The sequence below is a fragment of the Eschrichtius robustus genome, chromosome 17, assembly GCF_028021215.1.
Source record: "Eschrichtius robustus isolate mEscRob2 chromosome 17, mEscRob2.pri, whole genome shotgun sequence".
NCBI classification, from domain to species: Eukaryota; Metazoa; Chordata; class Mammalia; order Artiodactyla; family Eschrichtiidae; genus Eschrichtius; species Eschrichtius robustus.
Genome location: NC_090840.1, coordinates 55,938,148 through 55,959,770, shown reverse-complemented (window position 1 = coordinate 55,959,770; position 21,623 = coordinate 55,938,148). Strand labels below are relative to the sequence as shown.

The 21,623-nt window shown below is 38.2% G+C and overlaps 1 protein-coding gene across 9 annotated transcripts in view; it reads right to left on the bottom strand.

Moving 5' to 3' along the window:
• OXR1 (oxidation resistance 1) overlaps nt 1-21,623 on the bottom strand; it is a 452,616-nt gene that overhangs the window by 86,981 nt on the left and 344,012 nt on the right. For 2 of the 9 annotated variants that reach the window (XM_068525408.1, XM_068525412.1), the window contains exon 1: nt 10,900-11,178. The exons of 5 other annotated variants lie outside the window; for them this stretch is intronic. In XM_068525408.1, coding sequence (XP_068381509.1) covers nt 10,900-11,098 — 199 coding nt within the window. In that variant the 5' untranslated portion in view covers nt 11,099-11,178. Of the gene's footprint in view, nt 1-6,942; nt 7,131-10,899; nt 11,205-21,623 lie in introns of those variants that run through there. 2 more of the 9 variants (XM_068525414.1, XM_068525413.1) reach the window with 2 other exon arrangements.

Here is a 21,623-nt window from a genome sequence, read left to right as displayed (position 1 = left end):
TCCAAGAAGAAGATATAACAATTGTAAATATTTATGCACCCAACATAAGAGCACCTCAATACATAAGGCAAATGCTAACAGCCATAAAAGGGGAAATTGACAGTAACACAATCATAGTAGGGGACTTTACCACCCCACTTTCACCAATGGACAGATCTCCAAAATGAAAATAAATAAGGGAACACAAGCTTTAAATGATACATTAAATAAGATGGAACTTAACTGATAAAGGACATTCCATCCAAAATCAACAGAATACACTTTCTTCTCAAGTGCTCATGGAACATTCTCCAGGACAGATCACATCCTGGGTCAGAAATCAAGCCTTGGTAAATTTAAGAAAACAGAAATCGTATCAAGTATCTTTTCCGGCCACAACGCTATGAGACTAGATGTCAATTACAGGAAAAAAAATCTGTGAAAAATACGAACACGTGGAGGCTATACAATACATTACTTAATAACCAAGAGGTCACTGAAGAAATCAAAGAGGAAATCAGAAAACACCTAGAAACAAATGACAATGAAGACACGACGACCCAAAACCTATGGGATGCAGCAAAAGCAGTTCTAAGAGGGAAGTTTACAGCAATACAATCCTACCTCAAGAAACAAGAAACATCTCACATAAACAACCTAACCTTACACCTAAAGCAATTAGAGAAAGAAGAACCAAAAAAACCCCAAAGTTAGCAGAAGGAAAGAAATTATAAAGATCAGATCAGAAATAAATGAAAAAGAAATGAAGGAAACGATAGCAAAGATCAATATAACTAAAAGCTGGTTCTTTGAGAAGATAAACAAAACTGATAAACCTTTAGCCAGACTCATCAAGAAAAAAAGGGAGAAGGCTCAAATCAACAGAATTAGAAATGAAAAAGGAGAAGTAACAACCGACACTGCAGAAACACAAAGGATCATGAGAGATGACTACAAGCAACTATATGCCAATAAAATGGACAACCTGGAAGAAATGGACAAATTCTTAGAAAGGTATAATCTTCCAAGACTGAACCAGGAAGGAATAGAAAACATAAACAGACCAATCACAAGCACTGAAATTGAGAATGTGATTAAAAATCTTCCAACAAACAAAAGCCCAGAACCAGATGGCTTCACAGGTGAGTTCTATCAAACATTTAGAGAAGAGCTAACACCTATCCTTCTCAAACTCTTCCAAAATATAGCAAAGGGAGGAACACTCCCAAACTCATTCTATGAGGCCACCATCACCCTGATACCAAAACCAGACAAAGATGTCACAAAGAAAGAAAACTACAGGCCAATATCACTGATGAACATAGATGCAAAAATCCTCAACAAAATACTAGCAAACAGAATCCAACAGCACATTAAAAGGATCATACACCATGATCAAGTGGGGTTTATCCCAGGAATGCAAGGATTCCTCAGTACACACAATTCAATCAATGTAATACACCATATTAACAAACTGAAGGATAAAAACCATATGATCATCTCAATAGATGCAGAAAAAACTTCTGACAAAATTCAACACCCATTTATGATAAAAACCCTGCAGAAAGTAGGCATAGAGGGAACTTACCTCAACATAATAAAGGCCATATATGATAAACCCACAGTCAACATCATTCTCAATGGTGAAAAACTGAAATCATTTTCACTAAGATTAGGAACAAGACAAGGTTGCCCACTCTCACCACGATTATTCAACACAGTTTTGGAAATTTTAGCCACAGCAATAAGAGAAGAAAAAGAAATAAAAGGAATCCAAATCGGAAAAGAAGATGTAAAGCGGTCACTGTTTGCAGATGCCACGATACTATACATAAAGAATCCTAAAGACTCTACCAGAAAACTCTAGAGCTAATCAACGAATTTGCTAAAGGAGAAGGATACAAAATTAATGCACAGAAATCTCTTGCATTCCTATATACTAATGATGAAAAATCGGAAAGAGAAATTAAGGAAACACTCCCATTTACCACTGCAACAGAAAGAATAAAATACCGAGGAATAAACCTACCTAAGGAAGCAAAGTACCTGTGTGCAGAAAACTATAAGACACTCATGAAAGAAAGTAAAGACGATACAAACAGATGGAGAGATATACCATATGCTTGGATTGGAAGAATCCACATTGTGAAAATGACTATAGTACCCAAAGCAATATCCAGATTCAATGCAATTCCTATCAAACTACCAATGGTATTTTTCACAGAACTAGAACAGAAAATTTCACAGTTTGTAGGGAAACACAGAAGACCCCGAATAGCCAAAGCAATCCTGAGAAAGAAAAACAGAGCTGGAGGAATCAGGCTCCTGGACTTCAGACTATACTACAAAGTTACAGTAATCAAGACAGTATGTTACTGGCACAAAAACAGAAATATAGATCAGTGGAACAGGATAGAAACCCCAGAGATAAGCCCAACACACACATGGTCACCTTATTTTTGATAAAGGAGGCAAGAATATACAATGGAGAAAAGACAGCCTCTTCAATAAGTGGTGCTGGGAAAACTGGACAGCTACATGTAAAAGAATGAAATCAGAACACTCCCCAACACCATACACAAAAATAAACTCACAATGGATTAAAGACCTAAATGTAAGGCCAGACACTATAAAACTCACAGAGGAAAACATAGGCAGAACACTTTATGACATAAATCACAGCAAGATCCTTTTTGACCCACCAACTAGAGACATGGAAATAAAACCAAAAATAAACAAATGGGACCTAATGAAACTTAAAAGCTTTTGCACAGCAAGGAAAACAATAAAAAAGACGAAAAGACAGCCCTCAGAATGGGAGAAAATATTTGCAAATGAAGCAACTAACAAAGGATTAGTCTCCAAAATATACAGGCAGTTCATGCAACTCAATATCAAAAAAACAAACAACCCAATCCAAAAATGGGCAGAAGACTTAAATAGACATTTCTCCAAAGAAGATATACAGATTGCCAACAAACACATGAAAGGATGCTCAACATCACTAATCATTAGAGAAATGCAAAGCAAAACCACAATGAGGTATCACCTCACACCAGTCAGAATGGCCATCATCAAAAAATCTAGAAACAATAAATGCTGGAGAGAGGGTGGAGAAAAGGCAACCCTCTTGCACTGTTGGTGGGAATGTAAATTGATACAGCCACTATGGAGAACAGTATGGAGGTTCCTTAAAAAACTAAAAACAGAACTACCATATGACCCAGCAATCCCACTACTGGGCATATACCCTCAGAAAACCATAATTCATAAAGAGTCACGTACCACAATGTTCACTGCAGCTCTATTTACAATAGCCAGGACATGGAAGCAACCTAAGTGTCCATCAACAGATGAATGGATAAAGAAGATGTGGCACATATATACAATGGAATATTGCTCAGCCATAAAAAGAAACAAAGCTGAGTTATTTATAGTGAGGTGGATGGACCTAGAGTCTGTCATACAGAGTGAAGTCAGAAAGAGAGAAACAAATACCGTATGCTAACACATATATATGAATCTTAAAAAAAAAAAAAAAAAAAATGGTTCTGAGAACCTAGCAGCAGGACAGGAATAAAGACGCAGATGTAGAGAATGGACTTGAGGACACGGGGAGGGGGAAGGGTAAGCTGGGACAAAGTGAGAGAGTGGCATGGACATATATACACTACCAAATGTAAAATAGATAGCTAGTGGGAAGCAGCCGCATAGCACAGGGTGATCAGCTCGGTGCTTTGTGACCACCTAGAGGGGTGGGATAAGGAGAGTGGGAGGGAGATGCAAGAGGGAGTAAATATGGGGATATATGTATATATATATAGCTGATTCACTTTGTTATAAAGCAGAAACTAACACACCATTGTAAAGCAATTATACTCCAATAAAGATGTTAAAAAAATAAAATTAAATTAAAAATAAAAATATTGAGCTGGGAGTCAATAATTTCAAACACAATAATATAGATTTTAAACTTTGAAAAGCATCTTCTAAACTAAAAAAATATGGTGATTACTGCTTTTCTAATTAACTGATCCCATCTATAGTGAAATAGTACAGGAAAAAATGCCTGTATTTTCAACCTTTCACTTGTTATTGACTGCTTATCCATAGTCAAAACAAAAATAAACTTTAAAAAAATCCCTCAATTTTTCTTGAACTTTGTAACCATCCTCCTCTAGATTATCAGCCTGTGTTTCTGCTTCTTGTCATAGCTGAACTTTTGGAAATAAGAGTCTACTTGCACTGTCTTTACTCCATCACCTCTTACTGATTCCACAATGTACTGCAATGTCTTCTGTCTTCCCAGTTCCCTAAACCTGCAAAGGAGAATAAACTAAAGGGCAAATTTGATAGTCTTTTTCAATTTTATTTTATTTGAACTTTATGAAGCACCCAACTAATTCCTTATCAATGCTCACCTTTCCTTTTATTTGGTAACATCTCACACTCCTTGGTTTCTAACCCATTTTTTGTTCCCCTTTAATGCTCCCTTCCTCTACCCAGCCAAGGAATTTCTGTGTTGTGGGTGGCTCACTTCTAAGTGAAAAGATCCATGATACAGAGTGCTATAGAGCCTTGCTATGTAAAACTGTGTTCCGAGGACCAGCAGCATTGGCATCACCTGGGAGCTTACTGTGAAGGCAGGATCTCGGGTTTCACTCCAGAACCACTGATTCACCGTTGCATGCACAATAAATTTGAGAAGGACTGTTAGTAGAGCTTTTGAAAGGATTAAACTTGCAGACTGAATAACTGACAGAAGAAACAGCCTTCCTTATACAACTCCCTACCCGTGACCGTAACACTAGCATCTTCCAATCTCTGTCAAACTAATTGTTTTCTAAGGTAGTCATTGTGATAGACTACCTTACAGTTACTAAATACTCTGTATTCCTCCCTGGGGAGGAATATAAAATACACTGTACCATCCCACTGATGTCAGGATGTCAGACTTGGCTATGTGACTTGCTTTTCCCAAGGAAACATGAACAGAAACCATGAGTCTTTCAGGTAGAAGTGTTAAGACCCAACATTAAACTTCTAAGCTCTTTTTTCCTTCTATCTCAAGACCAGGGCTGTTCCATACAGTGACTACTCTCTAAAAGGCTATTACACGTACACATACCTGTGCACACACATCTAGTCATTCCTGTTTCTGCTCCTGGTTAAATTAAAGTGCTTGGAAAATAAAAGTTCTTCAGAAATTCATGCATAAAAAGCAAGTCACCTACTAGGGGAAAAAGAAAACAGTCTAGCTTGCTTAAGACCTCTTTACTGAAACATTATTCAATGCCACAAGAATGAAATTATACCAAATTATCAAAATAAAAACTCTAGGAATGATCAAAGGAGTAGCAGGGAGTACTGAACAATTATGTAGTGGAAAAACTATTTGTGACTGTTATGCTATATAAGTATGAGAATTGTAACTATGATGTAATAAATATCAGGAGGTGGGGAGAAGAAATACGGGAGATGACACTGCTCATGTTACCTCAAAGAGTTAAAGAAACCCCACCTAAAACTGAAACAAGAATGTAACAATAATACCAATCTCTTAATATTTCTGCAGATTCTGCTTAACTTTAGACACACCATTTAGGAAATACTTTCTTAAGGCAAACAAATATCTTTCAGTCACTCTTTCCTTCTAACCATCTATCCATCATTTTATACGTATATATTCATAAAATAGAGCTTAACAATAATGCCTACCCTAACATTAATGACATCACTATATAGTTGGATTGGAGGTGGCTTTTAAGCTTTAATCTTTATTATGTGTGACTTCTTCATAGTTAGCATGCATTAATTTTACCAGAGTTTATAATCTAGCACCTACCCCTCAGTTAAGACAAACCATCAGATAACTGCATATTTGGGTTAACTGTTTTCGTTGTGTATAGAACTGTTTTTACTACCTTGCATTTTGTTGTCACACCACTGAACTACATTAAAGAACGGTGTTAAAAAAGAGCTTTTTGAAATTAGAATATTTACTATAAAGATGATGAGGACACTTTTTGCTATATTAGAATTCCATGAGAATTTTTTCTCTTTATTCTATCAGGAAAAGTTGTGTTTTTCTTACCTGCCTAAGCAACGGGTTTATCTTTATCTTAGAGACACTGTGATTTATGTCTGATCACATTTCCCTTTTTCACTGATTGCTAGAAAACAAAGGCTAATTTTTGGCCTTTCTCTAATACATTAATTCGGTCTTAAAACATGCCCCTTTTTTGTACTAATATTCATTCCTTCAAAAAAATGTATCAAGAGTCTCAATGTAAGTTTGCTGATGGCCATTAGGGAGTCTTTATAAACACAGAAAAAAACTATTTGCAGTTACTTTACTTTTTAATTAATGTTTGATTTATTGAAGTACAAATAAAAAAATCTAGTTTTCCTTTAAGCCTTCAACTATAAGTGTATTCTATTTATAAAACTAGTAAATTTAACACACTTTCTAAGGTGCTTTTGATAGTTAATCAACTCAAACAGAAAACAAACTAAATATCCTTAAATACAAACGAGTAATTAAATTCTCTCACATATATATACTAAATTGTATTTATACCTCTACTATCGTAAACACTTTAATTGCCTCTAACAAGAAAACCTTTCTAAAAACTTAACTCTAGTAAATACATTACAATAAAGTGTTAAATATAATGAATGTTAAGTTCTCTTAAACATTCCAATAGTTTCAAAATTTAGCCCAATACTTGCACCTTTTAACTTAAAATCACTCAAAAAACAATTACATAAGTATTCATCTTCAATTAGATTCTTAGACTAATTTGTATGCACTCTAATAGGCCTAATTCTCTGAAATATAACAAATATTTTAAAGACCAAATACACTGATTATTCCTAAACTTAATACAAAAATACTAAGCATTTAACGAACTTCATCATTTCCATATTTACTTCTAACCTTAACAAGGGTAAAAGACTTACCCACTAAAGAAAGCAGTGATTCTCAAAGTGTGGTCCCCAGATCAGCAGCACTGGCATTACTTTAGAAGTTGTCAGAAATGCAAATTATGGGTCCTGGCTCAGAAGTACTGAATCAGAAACTCTAGAGGAGGCGTCCAACATTTTTAACAAGGCCTTCGGGTGATTCTGAGGCACACTAAAGTCTGAGACTCATTGCTTTATTGTAGCCTCAACTACTCAGAGGCAGTTTTGTCCTAAAACACAGATAATATAAAAGCCGTGAGTTCAGCCATCCAGTGAGGTGAGCAGCAATTCTAAAATGGGCAAATCTACTTCATGCTTGAGAACCAATGGACAAAGGAAACAATATTAAGACCTCAAACTTAGCTGGAGTTACCATCAGAGCAGATTGAGGTTGTTTATCAAGAAGAGATTCTTCTCCCCCTCACCTTAGGAAATGAGACTAAGACTGCAGACGTCTAGGGTTATCCTCTTCCATGAGTAACCAGCACCATGAGTTGTTTTTTTAATAGTAACAACTGGGACTCCAAATCCTATACAGGCACTTGGTCTTCTCTGGGTTCAAGATAAACTATTATCTAACTCTTCCAGACAATCTGCATCTGCAATTTCCAACCTAAAATATATCTAAGTTTTCTTACACCTTCCTTGGATTTTACGTTTTCATCTCATTTTAATATCCTTCTGATTCTAAAGAAATTTCAGTGACTATCCATCCTATCCTTTACCTACTTTAACTTGTTTTAACTTTAACATCACACATGATAGAATTTTGCATTCTTCTCACATCTTTCCCCATCTGACATAACTCTTACAAATAGGAAGGTAACACTCAAATGGATTCTATATCCCTTATTTCTTTGCCTGGCCCAGATTCTTTGTTAGGAAAATGGGATAATAATAGTACCTATCTCACAGAGTTGTTATTAGGATTAAATAAAAATCTCTGCTGGTGCCTGCTCCATAGAAAATGTTCTTAGCCACTCTTATTCTTGTCATTTCCCCAAAAGATATTGTTTTAATTGGTAAAAGTAAATGAAAAGAAACTTCAAATAGGAGTGAGATGTATTTAAAGTATACTGTCACCAAGTGGGAGAACAGAGTTGACCTAACAGGGAAGTTTATGGTAAAAACTATGCTACAATTAAGTTGAAACTCTAAATATGTTAAATTTTTTTACTTATTACCATGTGATCTAGTAACTGACTACTTTTAAAGGTTACCCAATACAGGCTTATGGTGATGCCTCCAAACCTGATCTGTACTCAAGGTCTAAAAATTTTTTTGAATCAGAACATAATTGACTCTTTAAGCAGGAGCAAAAATTGTGTCATAGTGTGTATTCTTTGTAATTGTTATTAACTAGAGCAATGGTGTGATAAGCTCCTTTAATGTGTCTAAGTCCCAATTAGATTTTCCTGAGGGGACTATAATGTTGGAGTCAGCAAACACTGAAAACTGGTAAAAGCAAAAGCAGCCACCTTGGAGAGGAGTGAAGGCATCAGTTAACACTGTCAGGTAAGCAGTTTGTTTATAGAAAGAGTTAAAATCAGAAACATATGACCAAAGTTTTATCTGGTCCATCCTTAAACTGTCAATGGTAAAACTATTTTATCAACATCTTTACTGAACATGAAATGGTGAGGGGTAAGATCACAAACAACAAATGGAGTCCTGGAGTGTAGCCGATCTACAAGTGTAGAAGTGTCTGCACAAGACATACTGCTACAACACACAGGACATTTTAAAGAACTGAAGGAAGGGTGACAAATAACAGGGAACTTAAGCAGCTGTTATAAAAATCTAAAATAAAGGTAGTCACAAGCAGAAAGAGTAGAAGAAATTCTTTAAACAGACTAACAAATACTCATTCCAAAGGACACAAATGTAAAGAAAAACCCTATACCCAAAACCTATCTGGTAGGCAGCTGCCAAGAAAAGAGTTCTCATTTTAAGCAAAGGCTGCCTAGAAATTAATGAAGAACCACTTATTTTTTATCTGTATGTATACATGTTGCCTCTCAAAGGAGTCAACTGAGGAAGCTATACTTATTCTAAGAGTGAGAGGGGGTAATCAAGTTATTGCTGGGGTATTCATCTTTTGAACTACCTTCAGAACTCTGTAGGCATAACTTTATAGACTTACAATGTTTTTAACCCCAAATGCTATTTAATTTGTAGCTTTACCATCTATCATTTTCACTAATTCTGTTCCAAATGAAAAAAGAGCTCCAGAGTCAAGAACCTCTGAGATCATCCAATCAACCTCATTTAAAACAAGAAAACATACACCCAAAGAGATTGAGTAATTTATACAAATTCTTTCAGCTAGTTAATGCTAGAAAGTACCTGTCCACTGACCTTGGTCATAAACTGACATCACAAGGCCTTTCTAACTTGTGTCAGAGATTTGGGGGCACCATGACTATTAAAGAAAGTGCCATGAGTTCATAAGGCAGCTTCAACAGAAGAGGAATTTGTATAGTATTTTGAAGCTGTAACTCTGAAGGAGAGTGTTAGATATAGCAGTGTGCTCAATAAATGTTTCTGAATCAATGAATCAGATGTATATATTTGGGCATATTTGTTAAAGTATTCATCATATCCCTTTCCAGGTTAAGTTACACCACATATTTCTCAGTTCTTCATCTACCTAGAGGCCGGTCACATTTCAATTGTTTTCAATTAGTCAACTGAGGTCTCATTAAAAAAAAAAAAAATCCTTTATTCAAACACTTTAAAGTTCTAGTCCTCATCCCTGGTCCCACTTTTAAGAGGATTCTGCATCTGGTTAATATCCTTCAAAGCAGAAACCAAGCATCCCCTTTTTCATTTTTCTAATTCCATAAACAAGAATTGTGAAGAAAAGATATTATGTAAAGTGAAGAAAAATTAATAAAAGGGACCATGCTAAAATTACATTTTAATATTCAAGTTTCTTCAAAGCTTAAATTACACACACACACACAGATCAACAGATGTCCTCACAGTTTCAGTGCTTTAAAATGAATGTCAGGATGTGGGTTATGGATAGATTTTATATTCTTTGTACTTTTCTCTATTTTCTAAACTAACACTCACATAATTTACTCTCATAACACCAAAATGCATACTAAAACAGGTAACAAGAATAAAATATGATTAGGAGAGGTCTGCCACTTATTAACTAGGGGAAGCCAACGACATTGGAGAAGTTACCATATGCATGATGCAAATACCGCTTCAGCAAGTGCTTTTAAAAATTCCGTTAAGATATCAATATCCTCTCATTATGACTGATTCTGTTTTTTAAAGGGCAGTACAACGCCACTATGACGAAAGAAAACTTAACAGGCAGTAGAAATGATAACTGAGGAAAGTTTCCAGGTTCTGCCACCTCAAGACAACACGCAGCCTTTCAAAATACACGACACAAGAATCCACTGGGTTCCCGTGTACGCTAAACATTTTCTTTTCCAAAGCCGTATTAAGTGCTTATGTGAATTCTAACAGTTGGCAAATATCAAATAAAAACAATGACCCAAACCAAACCCAAGTCAAGCACAGCGTTCTTAATGATTTCCAAGAGGGAAAACACGAGCGTCACAATTGGTTCAATATTCACCTCTTCACGGGGAGGGAAAAACGAAGGGATCCTACCGTTGAAATAGTTGGTGGGGTAAGGAAAGTCAAGCATAGGTGAAGAAAGCAGGAAGAGCAGAGCAGGAAGAGCTACGACGCAGACACGAGCAAGTCTTCCGTCCCCAGAGCAGAGCGAGTCCTCCGCTCCTCGCCCCGGTCCCGACGCCATCCTGGCCCGGGCACACCTGCCAACGCCCGGCCCGCGCCCCCCGCCCACCCCGTTCACGCCGGCGGCCCGCGGGGCCTCGCCCCCCCGCGCAGCGCCCACCCCTCCGCCTCCCCCCCCGCCCTCAGCCCGGGTCGGCCGCGCGGGACGCGAAGGAAGGCTGGGCTCACCGGGTCCCTCCGGGCTGGACGGCGCCGGGGGCCGGTGGGGCGGGGACCCGCACCCGGGGTCCCCCGGGGCGGGCTCCCTCAGGTAATCCTCGAAGCGCACCTGCCGGGCTTCGCGGCCACCCCCGAACCCCCGCAGGCGGTTGGCTGTGCCTCGCAGAAGGCGCCCGCTCTTCCCCGTGAACGTGGTCAGGTAGTCCATGCTGCCCCCGGGCAGGCGCCGAGGAGGCCAACGGTTTCCGCCGAGACGGCCACTCGGTGCTCGCCCACCCACGCGTCCAAGCCGACACTGGTGGCGCTGGCTCCGCACGCCTCACAGGAGGCGGGGAGGGGGAAGGGGAGGGGACGTCCGGAACTTGGCCCCGGGGCGGACCATCAGGGAACTAGGCGTCGGGGGAAAAGAAGCTGGACAAAAGTTTTGAAAAGTTTTTCTTGTTGCTTCCAAAGCGCCAGTTCGGGCCCAACTTAGCTTATAAAGTATATACATACTTCCTGGAACAGAGGCAGCGTCGAAAAGCGGCGGCCTTGTAGCAAGCCGAACCGGACCTACCCGCTTCCCCCCACGTGCCTGACTCCAATGGAGCAGGCCTGCCCCGCCCTACCCCGCCCAGCCCCGACCCAACCGGACTTTCGGGACTGCTGGGGAAAGGGGAGGAGGCCGAGCCTCGGAACCCGAGGGCAGAGCCGGGTATAAGGATGACCCTGGGGAGGCTCTGCTGGATTTGCAGAGAGTTTGGGGGCCTAGGAGGGCAGTGTCCAAAAGTTTCTGTGTGTCCAAAAGTTTCTGTGAGTCTATGTGTGTTAGGGGGAGGGGCACAATCCACAGGAAACTTCTGCAGTTTGAAATTTTGGGGGGCGGGGTGGGTGAGAGGAAGGAGAGAATGTTAAGTTTTAAGGTAAAACTGCAGTCGTAGTTAACATGAAACAACCCAGATAAAATGCTTCCTAGGAAGCCTTATGAGACCATCTTTGTAAAATAAAGCAGTAATCGTCACGTTCGAAGTTCGCCGTGGCATTATGAACTGATGTTAGAGTTTGACATTCCATGACTCTGGTCCTGTAAGGCAAGGTAATTAGGGCTTCAGTGTGCAACTTTATCCTCCTTTAAGCAGAGAAGGAGCAATGACATTTGACGGACATTTACTACCCGATTTTGTTTCCTGTGAGATCTGGTTATTCTCTTCCCTTCACATCTGTTTATAGCTCTTTTAGTTTTTCCCATGCGGTAAATAAACTCTCTTTCTTGGAATTACCAATTTATTAATGCATTTGAAGAAAAGGTTTGAATTAGGAAGTTGAAGAGCTAATCATACCAAACAATGGAGTCCAGAAAACATCTTTCAGGAACTTGAGCATTTTGCCAAACCGTTAAAGATTATCCTCCGCCCTGCCCCCCCCCACCCTTTAAATTATTTGACTGATCTTTTTCCCACCATCACCATTTTCAGCTTAAATTCTTAAAAGGTTGGACAAACTTCACCATTCTAACATCAGCATCACCTTTATACTTGGTTAAATGTGTAGACTGTCCGGGCTGTACCCCCAGAGTGTGATTCACAGTTTCTGAATAAGGACCCAGGAATATGCATATTCAGCAACCATCCCTGTGTTCAGATGTGCTTAGGAAAGCACTGCTCCAGACTTCCTTCTGTACCTCCTTGGAACCCATGTGGTAGAGTGGTAAGTGGCTGCCAGTTTTTCTGCGATTTCCATTTGATAAGGAAGGAAGCATTACCAAGCTTAGCACCACTTCCAAGATCTCAGAGAGGCTCAGTAAGCTTTAAAAATTGAATTTCAATGACTTAAGTCTAATCCTGATTAACTACAGTGAAATCCTTTTTCTAAAATATATTTTACATCTTCAAATTTGCCATTAGTTTGTGATGATCATATCCAAAATAGTGGTTGAGTTTTTTATACCTGATTAAAGCTGCACTTTTACATCTAACCTTAGCAGGAACCTGTACTCTACCAGTTCAAATACAGGTTTACAAGCAGTTAACCCATCAATTTTTTCTACTTCTGTTTCATAGAAAGCTAGAGCTGCTGGATAGAAATGTATAACTTTGATGATTAAGTGCTTTACAAGTTTTTATTTAAACTCAGCTAAGCCCTAATGTCTCTAAAATCCTTTTACTCATTTCATCAGCTTTCCTTTTTATTCTTCCCGTTTGTTGTCTGACCCATCGCCATCCTCCTGAAGTTACCAAATTCGTTACTCAAACATGTTACTTGGTCTTCTAAATGACTCAAAATCATAGGCCATGAAATATAAACACTCTCACTTTTCTTCCCCTTTCCTTTTTAATCTACAAGCTCATCTCCATATATTGCCTCAGAAGGAAGGAAGTCCTTACTCTTGTCCATGCCTCTCCTTCTCCAAATTAATTCTTGGCCTTAGTCTGGCGTATGTTGTCTGTGACTTGTCAGCCTTATTATTCCTTTGCGTTTTATTATTTTTTCTCTCTCCACTCTGGTTCCTTCCTCCTTATCATGCCATATCACCACATATATTCCTCTCATCCTTTAAGAAAAAAAAAAAATTGTCCTTATATATCGTGCATGCCTCCTCCAGCAACCCTTTGCCTTATTTTTAAAATAACTTTATTGACATGTGATTTTACAAACCATATAATTCATCTGTTAAAAGTATACAATTCAATGGTTGTTAGTATATTTACACAGTTGTTGAACCATCACCCAAATCTAATTTTTGAACATTTCTCTTACCTGCCAAAGAAACTTCTTGTCCGTTTCTAGTACTCCCTATTCCCACCACAGGCATAGACAACCACTAATCTACTTTTTGTCTCTATGGATTTGCCTTTTATAAACATTTCACATAAATGGAATCATACAATATCTGGTCTTTGGTGTCTGACTTCTTTCACTTAGCCTAATGTTTCTGAGGCTTATTCATGTTGTAGCAGGTATTAGTATGTCATTCCTTTTTATTGCCCAATAATATTATAGGGATATATCATATTTTATTTATCCATTTATAAGTTGATGGATATTTGTATTATTCCCACTTTTTGGCTATTATGAGTAATGTTGCTATGAACATCTATGTACAAATTTTTTTGTGGACGTACGTTTTCATTTCTCTCTGTACCCAGAAGTTGAATTGCTGGATTTATTTTTTTGGTATATAACATATTCTAAGTTTAAGGTATATAATGTGATGATTTGATCGGAGTATATATTGTAAAATGATTACCACAGTAGAGTTAATTAACATTTCTATAAACTCGTATGATTACCTTTTTTTGTATATGTGCTATGAGAATGTTTAAAATCTACTCTTTTAGCAACTTTCACCTATACAATATTGTTAACTATAGTCGCCATGTTATATGTTAGATCCCCACGAGTTATTCAACTTAAAATTGGAAATTTATACCATTTGAGCAACATCTCACCATTTCCCCCAACCTCCAGACCCTGGCAACCACTATTCTACTCTCTGTTTCTATGAGTTCAGTTTCTTTTAGATTCTACATGTAAGTGAGATCATACAGTATGTGTCTTTGTCTGACTTATTTCACTTCACATAATGCCCTCAAGGTCCATCCATGTTGTTGCAAATAGTAGTATTTCCTTTTTATGGCGGAATAATATTCCATCGTGTATCTATATCACATCTTATTTATCCATTCATCCATTGATGGATATTTAGGTTGTTTCCATGTCTTAGCTATTGTGAATAAAGCTGCAGTGAACATGGGGATGCAGATATCTCTTCGAGACAGTGATTACATTTCCTATGGATATATACCCAGAAGTAGAATTGATGGATCATACAGTAGTTCTATTTTAATTTTTTGTGAAAGCTCCATACTGTTTTCCATAGTGGCTGTACTGATTTACATCCCCACCAACAGTGCATGAGGGTTCCCTTTTCTCTACATCCTTGCTAACACTCATCTCCTACCTTTTTGATAGCAGCCATTCTAATAGGTGTGGGGTGATCTCATTGAGGTTTTGATTTGCATTTCCCTGATGATTAGTGATGTTGAACATCTTTTCACATAACTCTTGGCCATTTGTATGTTTTCTTTGGAAAAATGTCTATTCAGATCCTCTGCCCAGTTTTTAATTCAATTGTTGGTTTTTTGCTATTGAGTTTTATGAGTTCCATATATATTTTGGATATTAACCCCTTATCAGATAAGTGGTTTGCAAATATTTTCTGCCATTCCTTAGGTTTGCTTTTATTTTGTTGATTATTTCTTTTACTGTGATGTAGTCCCACTGGTTTATTTTGCCTGTGCATTTGGTGTCATATCCAAAAATGCATTGCCAAGACCAGTGTCAAGGAACATTTTCCCTGTTTTCTTTTACGAGTTTTATGGTTTTAGGTCTCACACTTGAGTCTTTAACTTGTTTCAAGTTAATTTTTGTGTAGTAAGATAGGGGTCGAATTTCGTTCTTCTGCATGTGACTATCCAGTTTTCCCGGCAACATTTATTTTATTTTTTTTTTAAACATCTTTATTGGAGTATAATTGCTTTACAATGGTGTGTTAGTTTCTGCTTTATAACAAAGTGAATCAGTTATACATATACATATGTTCCCGTATCTCTTCCCTCTTGCATCTCCCTCCCTCCCACCCTCCCTATCCCACCCCTCTAGGTGGTCACAAAGCACCGAGCTGATCTCCCTGTGCTATGCGGCTGCTTCCCACTAGCTATCTATTTTACATTTGGTAGTGTATATATGTCCACCGGCAACATTTATTAAACTGTATCCTTGGCTCCCTTATAGTTGATGGTATATGCATGATTTATTTCTGGGTTCTTGATTCTGTTCCATTGATCTATGTGTCTGTTTTTATGCCAGTACCCCACTGTTTTGATTACTATGACTTTGTAATAAATTTGAAATCAGCAAGTGTGATGCATCAGCTTTGTTCCTCTTTCTCAGGATTGCTTTGGCGGTTTGGGGTCTTCTGCAGCTCCATATGAATTTTAGCATTGTCTGTCCTATTTCTATGAAAAATGACATCGGAATTTTGATAGGGATCACATTGAATATGTAGAACACTTTGGGTAGTATGGACATTTTAACAACATTAATTCTTCCAACTCATGAACACAGGATACCTTTCAATTATTTGTGTCTTATTCAATTTCTTTCATCAATGTCTTACAGTTTTCAAAGTAGCCATCTTTCACCTCCTTGGTTAAATTTATTGCTAAGTATTTTATTGTTTTTGATGCTATTGTAAATGGGATTGTGTTCTTTATTTCTTTTCCAGATAGTTCTTACCATATATGCATACAACAAACTGACTTTCTCTGTCAATTTGTATCCTGCAACTTTATGAAATTATTTGTTCTAACAGTACTTTTATGGAGTCTTTAGGATTTTTCTATATACAAGATCATATCATCTGTAACTTTACCTCTTCCTTTCCAATCTGGATGCCTTTTCTTTGTCTTGCCTAAGTGCTCTGGCTGGAACTTCTAGTACTATGTTGAATAAGAGCGGTGACAGTGGGCACCCTAGTCTTCTTCCTGATCTTAGAAGAAAAGCTTTCAACTTTTCACTGCTGAGTGTGATTTTAGCTGTGGGCTTATCATATATATGGCCTTTATTATTTTGAGGTACATTCCTTCTGTACCCAATTTATTGAGAGTTTTTTGTCATGGAAGGATACTGAGTTTTGTCAAATGGTTTTTCTGTGTCTACTGAGATGATCATATTAGTTTTATTTTTCATTTTAATAATGTGGTATATAACATTTATTGATTTGCGTATGTTGAATCATTCTTGCATCCCAGGAATAAATCCCACTGTTTGCTAGTATTTTGTTAAGAAGTTTTGCATCTATATTCATCAGAGATAAGTGTCCTGTAGTTTTCTTTGGTATTAATTCTTCTTTAAATGTTTGGTAGAATTCACCAGTGAAACCATCTGGTCCTGGGCCTTTCTTTTTGGGGATGTTTTGATTACGGATCCATACTTCTTACTCATTATTGATCTGTTCAGATTTTCTATTACTTTATGATTCAGTTTTAGGTTGAATTTTTCTAGAAATTTATCCATTTTTCCTAAGTTATCCAATTTATTGGCATGTAATTGTTCATAGTAGTCTCTTACGAACGTTTATATTTGTATGTTATCAGTTGTTTTAGTTTAGACTGTATTAGAAATAATTTCCCTATCTCTGCTCTGTATTTTTTTAAAAGGTATTAGAAAAATGTAAATGCAAAAAGGACAAGAAAGAGCAAAATAACTTGGGAGAAACCTAAGCCTGTTGCTAGTTATTATTTTTATACCAAAATGCCAGTTTCCAGCTTCAGTCTGTAGCTGGTAATTGGATAGTATTACTTTTGTTTTTTCTTGTTGGAGGGGCTATGGGGGAATTGAACTTTGGGCTTTATCAATACAAGACAAAATGAAGCATGGCAATAAAAATAGAACCTGCCTACAAGTCCATGCATCTCTCTTAGACAAAGTTCTGGGCAGCAATGCCAAGTTCTTATCAATATTCCACTTGTTTCAGCCGGGGTACATGAGCAGAAAACTAGTAAGTGCTGAGCATAATATCTGAAAGGAAGAGAACCTACTCCTCTTCTTAAAGTGTATGGGGGTTCCTTGACTCCCCACCTCCCCATCCCAAACAACATTTGGGTAAGATGCTAATAATACCAGGCAAATTAGCCAAAATCCAGACTGCATATAGGAAGAGAAACCCAAGCCTGGATGGTCAATCTTTAAATGATCCAGCACTAGCCAGATAGGTTTGATTTTCAAAAGAGTCATGCACTGGCCCTCTCTCCCACTGCAGATCTACTGTTAGTTCTCACAAGGCAACAGAAACATCAACAGAACCAGATTCTGTGCTGTTCTAACAGTCATGAAGAAAAGTTTGACCACTTCCAGCTACCTCTCAAGAGAGAAGCAGACTAAGCCCACCTAACCCACTCCCCACTCCCTACCCAGGGCCTCTTATGGGAGCTAAGCTGGCTCTACAACCAACACCATGAGCAGCAGTGGCATGAAAAACATGTAATGAATGAAGTGAACAAAGACGCTGGAAGCCACTTTGTGCCTACGCTACTAATTTTCTGGAGTTAAGGAAGAAAGGGCTGGGGAGGAGATTCTTAAAACATACAGAGATAGGTACAGCAGCATTGTTAGGCTGCATGATACATAAACACATGCATTTATGTTTGGTCATTAAACCCTATGTGTTGTGTGACATGAAACCTCCCAGCTTTTAGTTTCTCCCCTCTTTAATCATCTCCAACACTGCAGATGGGTAATTTCAAATCCATAGATCTAATTGTTGCCTTTCCTCTACTTTAAAAACATTCCTGGGCTTCCCTGGTGGTGCAGTGGTTGAGAGTCTGCCTGTCAATGCAGGGGACACGGGTTCGAGCCCTGGTCTGGGAAGATCCCACATGCCGCGGAGCAGCTGGGCCCGTGAGCCACAATTACTGAGCCTGCGCGTCTGGAGCCTGTGCTCCGCAACAAGAGAGGCCGTGATAGTGAGAGGCCCGCGCACCGCGATGAAGAGTGGCCCCCGCTTGCCACAACTAGAGAAAGCCCTCGCGCAGAAACGAAGACCCAACACAGCCATAAATAAATAAATAAATAAAATTAAAAAAAAAAAAAGATCCTGCTTTAGATATAAAAAGATGTCACAGGACAGCATTCTGGGAAAAGTTAGGACCTGTAACATAGATCCAAAAAAAAAAAAACATTCCTGTTCACAGCAGTAACGTCTTGCTGATAATGAGAATCAGCTGTGGAACATTTAAAAAAATACAGATTTCCCTACTATACCCCAGAGATCCTGATTCCGGGGTTGTAGGGTGGGGCTCAGGAACCTCATTTTTTGATTATGAGTCGTGTTTGAGATCTCCTTTACAGTTCTTCTAAGTGCTTTGCATATTTAGTTCACGCAAATCACACATTTACTTCTGAAATAGGGCCACAAGACTAGTTTTGACAAACACTGAGCAAAAGTGATGTGTTTTACACTCACATGTGTAAAGAAACAGCCTCTTTTTAGAGCAGCCAATGCTCTACACTCCATATGCCTCTGCCCCTGCCTCAGCAACCAAGGATACTACCTGCTTCAGGTGGCACAGCTATGAGATGGTGGAGCCGTCTCCAATAACCTGGATCCCTGAGAAACTACGTGGATCAGAGTCACTCCCCACAACTTCAGTCTGAATTGGACATGTAATATGAGCGAGAAATAAAGAAATAAACACTATTACAGTAAGCCACTGAGGTTTAGGGGTTCATTTGGCACCACAGCAGAAGCTTAGCCAACCCTGACTGATACAACGGTTTGCAAATGCTTAATTTACATTGATTTTTATCATATATTCCAAGTTAATATACAAAAGACTTCCTGATTTATGTTGTCAAATTCATGCATTTTGTGTTTCAGGCCTCTCTTGCCATTTCTATATTCTGACAAGTATTCTCAGATTCCAAGAATATTTATTAATTTACCATTTAAATGATGTATGTGAATAAGAATTTTCTTGACATTTCACAACCAAAAGCAAGCAAACAAACCAAAACACAATGAGTAGAATGCTGAGGTGCTGATGCTAAAAAGAACCCATCAATCATCCATCACTCCCAGTTTGAAACTTTAGTTTCATTCATATCAGCCTAATTCTCTCAATAAATGTCTTTATGATCAGAAAATATTATAAATTTGAACTTGTAAAACAAATGTATGCTCATAAAATGTCATTTTTATGTTTTATATATTGGTTTTAGGTAAAACTACATTAGAAGAAGTTTAAAAAAAATTGCTTTTAGAGCTATAAAGAGTAAGTCTCAATTCTCTTTCACAAGCTGCCCTTAATTTAGTAATAGCAACCCTGTTAGACCTGAGAGAGACCTTGGTGTTTATCTATTTGAGCCTCTTATATGCTGATTTGTTAGCTAAGACCCAGAGAAGTCAAGCGAATCTCTCAAGGTCACACACTTGGATAAGAGCAGAGCCAGAAGAACCCAGGGCTTTTCTACAGGGAGTCCTGCCACATGAAGTACTCCATCTTTGACTTGAGCAATGAGCTGTGACTCTCAATTCACCCAAACATTTGTTAAAGTGGCAGGATGTCCCATAAAGTGTTTTCCAGATGTGAGAGCTAGGTCAAACTATTTACTTTCGAGATGTAGCTTTCTTATCTATAAAATAAGAGCAAATAATACCTATCTTGTAGCTCTATTTTGATTAGAAAGGATATCACACATGTTCAGTGTTAGACCCATTGTCCCTTGGCCTTAAGTAAACAAATTTAGATTTATTGCCTTCAAATTTCAGCCTATACTTCTGGATCAGGGTTCAACAAAGTATGGCTTATGGATCAAATCTGGCCTGGTACCTGTTTTTATCAATTCAGTCTTACTGGAACACAGCCACACCAGTTCATTTATGTATTGTCTATAGCTGCTTTTATGCTACAACAGCAGAGATGACTAGTTGTGACAGAGACCTTATGACCCAAAAGCCCCAAATATTTACTTCCATGCTGTTTTCAGAAAAATTCTGCTGACCCATGATCTAGGTTGCTGAGATCATTTTGAAACTACTCTTGATTCTTTCACTGAAGTATCATTCAAGTAGCTCTTTCCCTGACTCAGCCACAAATTTATCTCTATTCGAGTTGTTCCTAAAAATATTTGGGACATGGGCAAGGAGAGTCCCAGGGCACAGCACAAGAGAGTGCCTTCATGGTTGACAATGATTACCACTCACTGGACACACTTATCTGAAGAAGTATGAATCCACTAAATGATACCATCACCCAGTTTTCATTTATCAACTATGTCATGTATTTGTCAAATGCCTTTCTAATGTACAGAAGAAGATGAGGTACACACTCCACATGATCACTGTTTTTCCCCTCCCAATGGGTTTCAAACCTTTGTTGTTTCTGTATCCTTCAACTCCATTTCAGCCCCATCCTTTGAAATTTGAATTATTCATCTAACTATAGTTTTCTGGCAGATCTCCTATTATCCTGGTAAAGACTGGTTATCTGTCAACAAATCTGATTATTCTTCCTGGGCATACTATATTTCCCAGCTTTCTTTTTGATCACGGTGCCCAAGTGACTGAGTTCTAGCCAATGGAAGGATTGCTAAAGTGATGTGTGCTACTTCCAGGCTTGGCTCACAAGAGCATCCCACTGATGACCCTTCACGGTCTTTTCCTTTCACAGCCTGGAAGCAGATAAGCAGGAAAACCCAAGAAGCCATTTGTTAAAGATGGTAGAGCCACGAGACAGAAGGAACCTGGGTCCCTGAATCTACTCTTAGAGGGGAGCCACCATTCAGGAACACCAATCTTGGACTTGAAAAAGAAATAAATTTCTCTTGTATTTAAGTCATTATATATATTTGAGGTTTGTTTGTTACAAAAGGGAGTAAAATTTTCACAAATACACTATCATTCTCATCATATTACTACCAAAGGGTCTGTGACCACATAGCAAAATATCCTGATAATCAAGTTTTCTGGACAAAGAGGTTAAAAGTTATGCAAAGTGGATGTCAGTGGTCTTTCACTATATCCTCACCTACCTTAGCCTATAAATCTCCATGTCACAGTTTTTGTTTTGTATTTTCTAGTAGCTCAATCATTTTTTTTTTTTTTTTAAATAATGCTCAGGGGTTTGTTTATTGATTCAATCAGTCAACAGATGTGGGGCCCTGACTAGGCACCAGGGAGATGCTCAACCAGA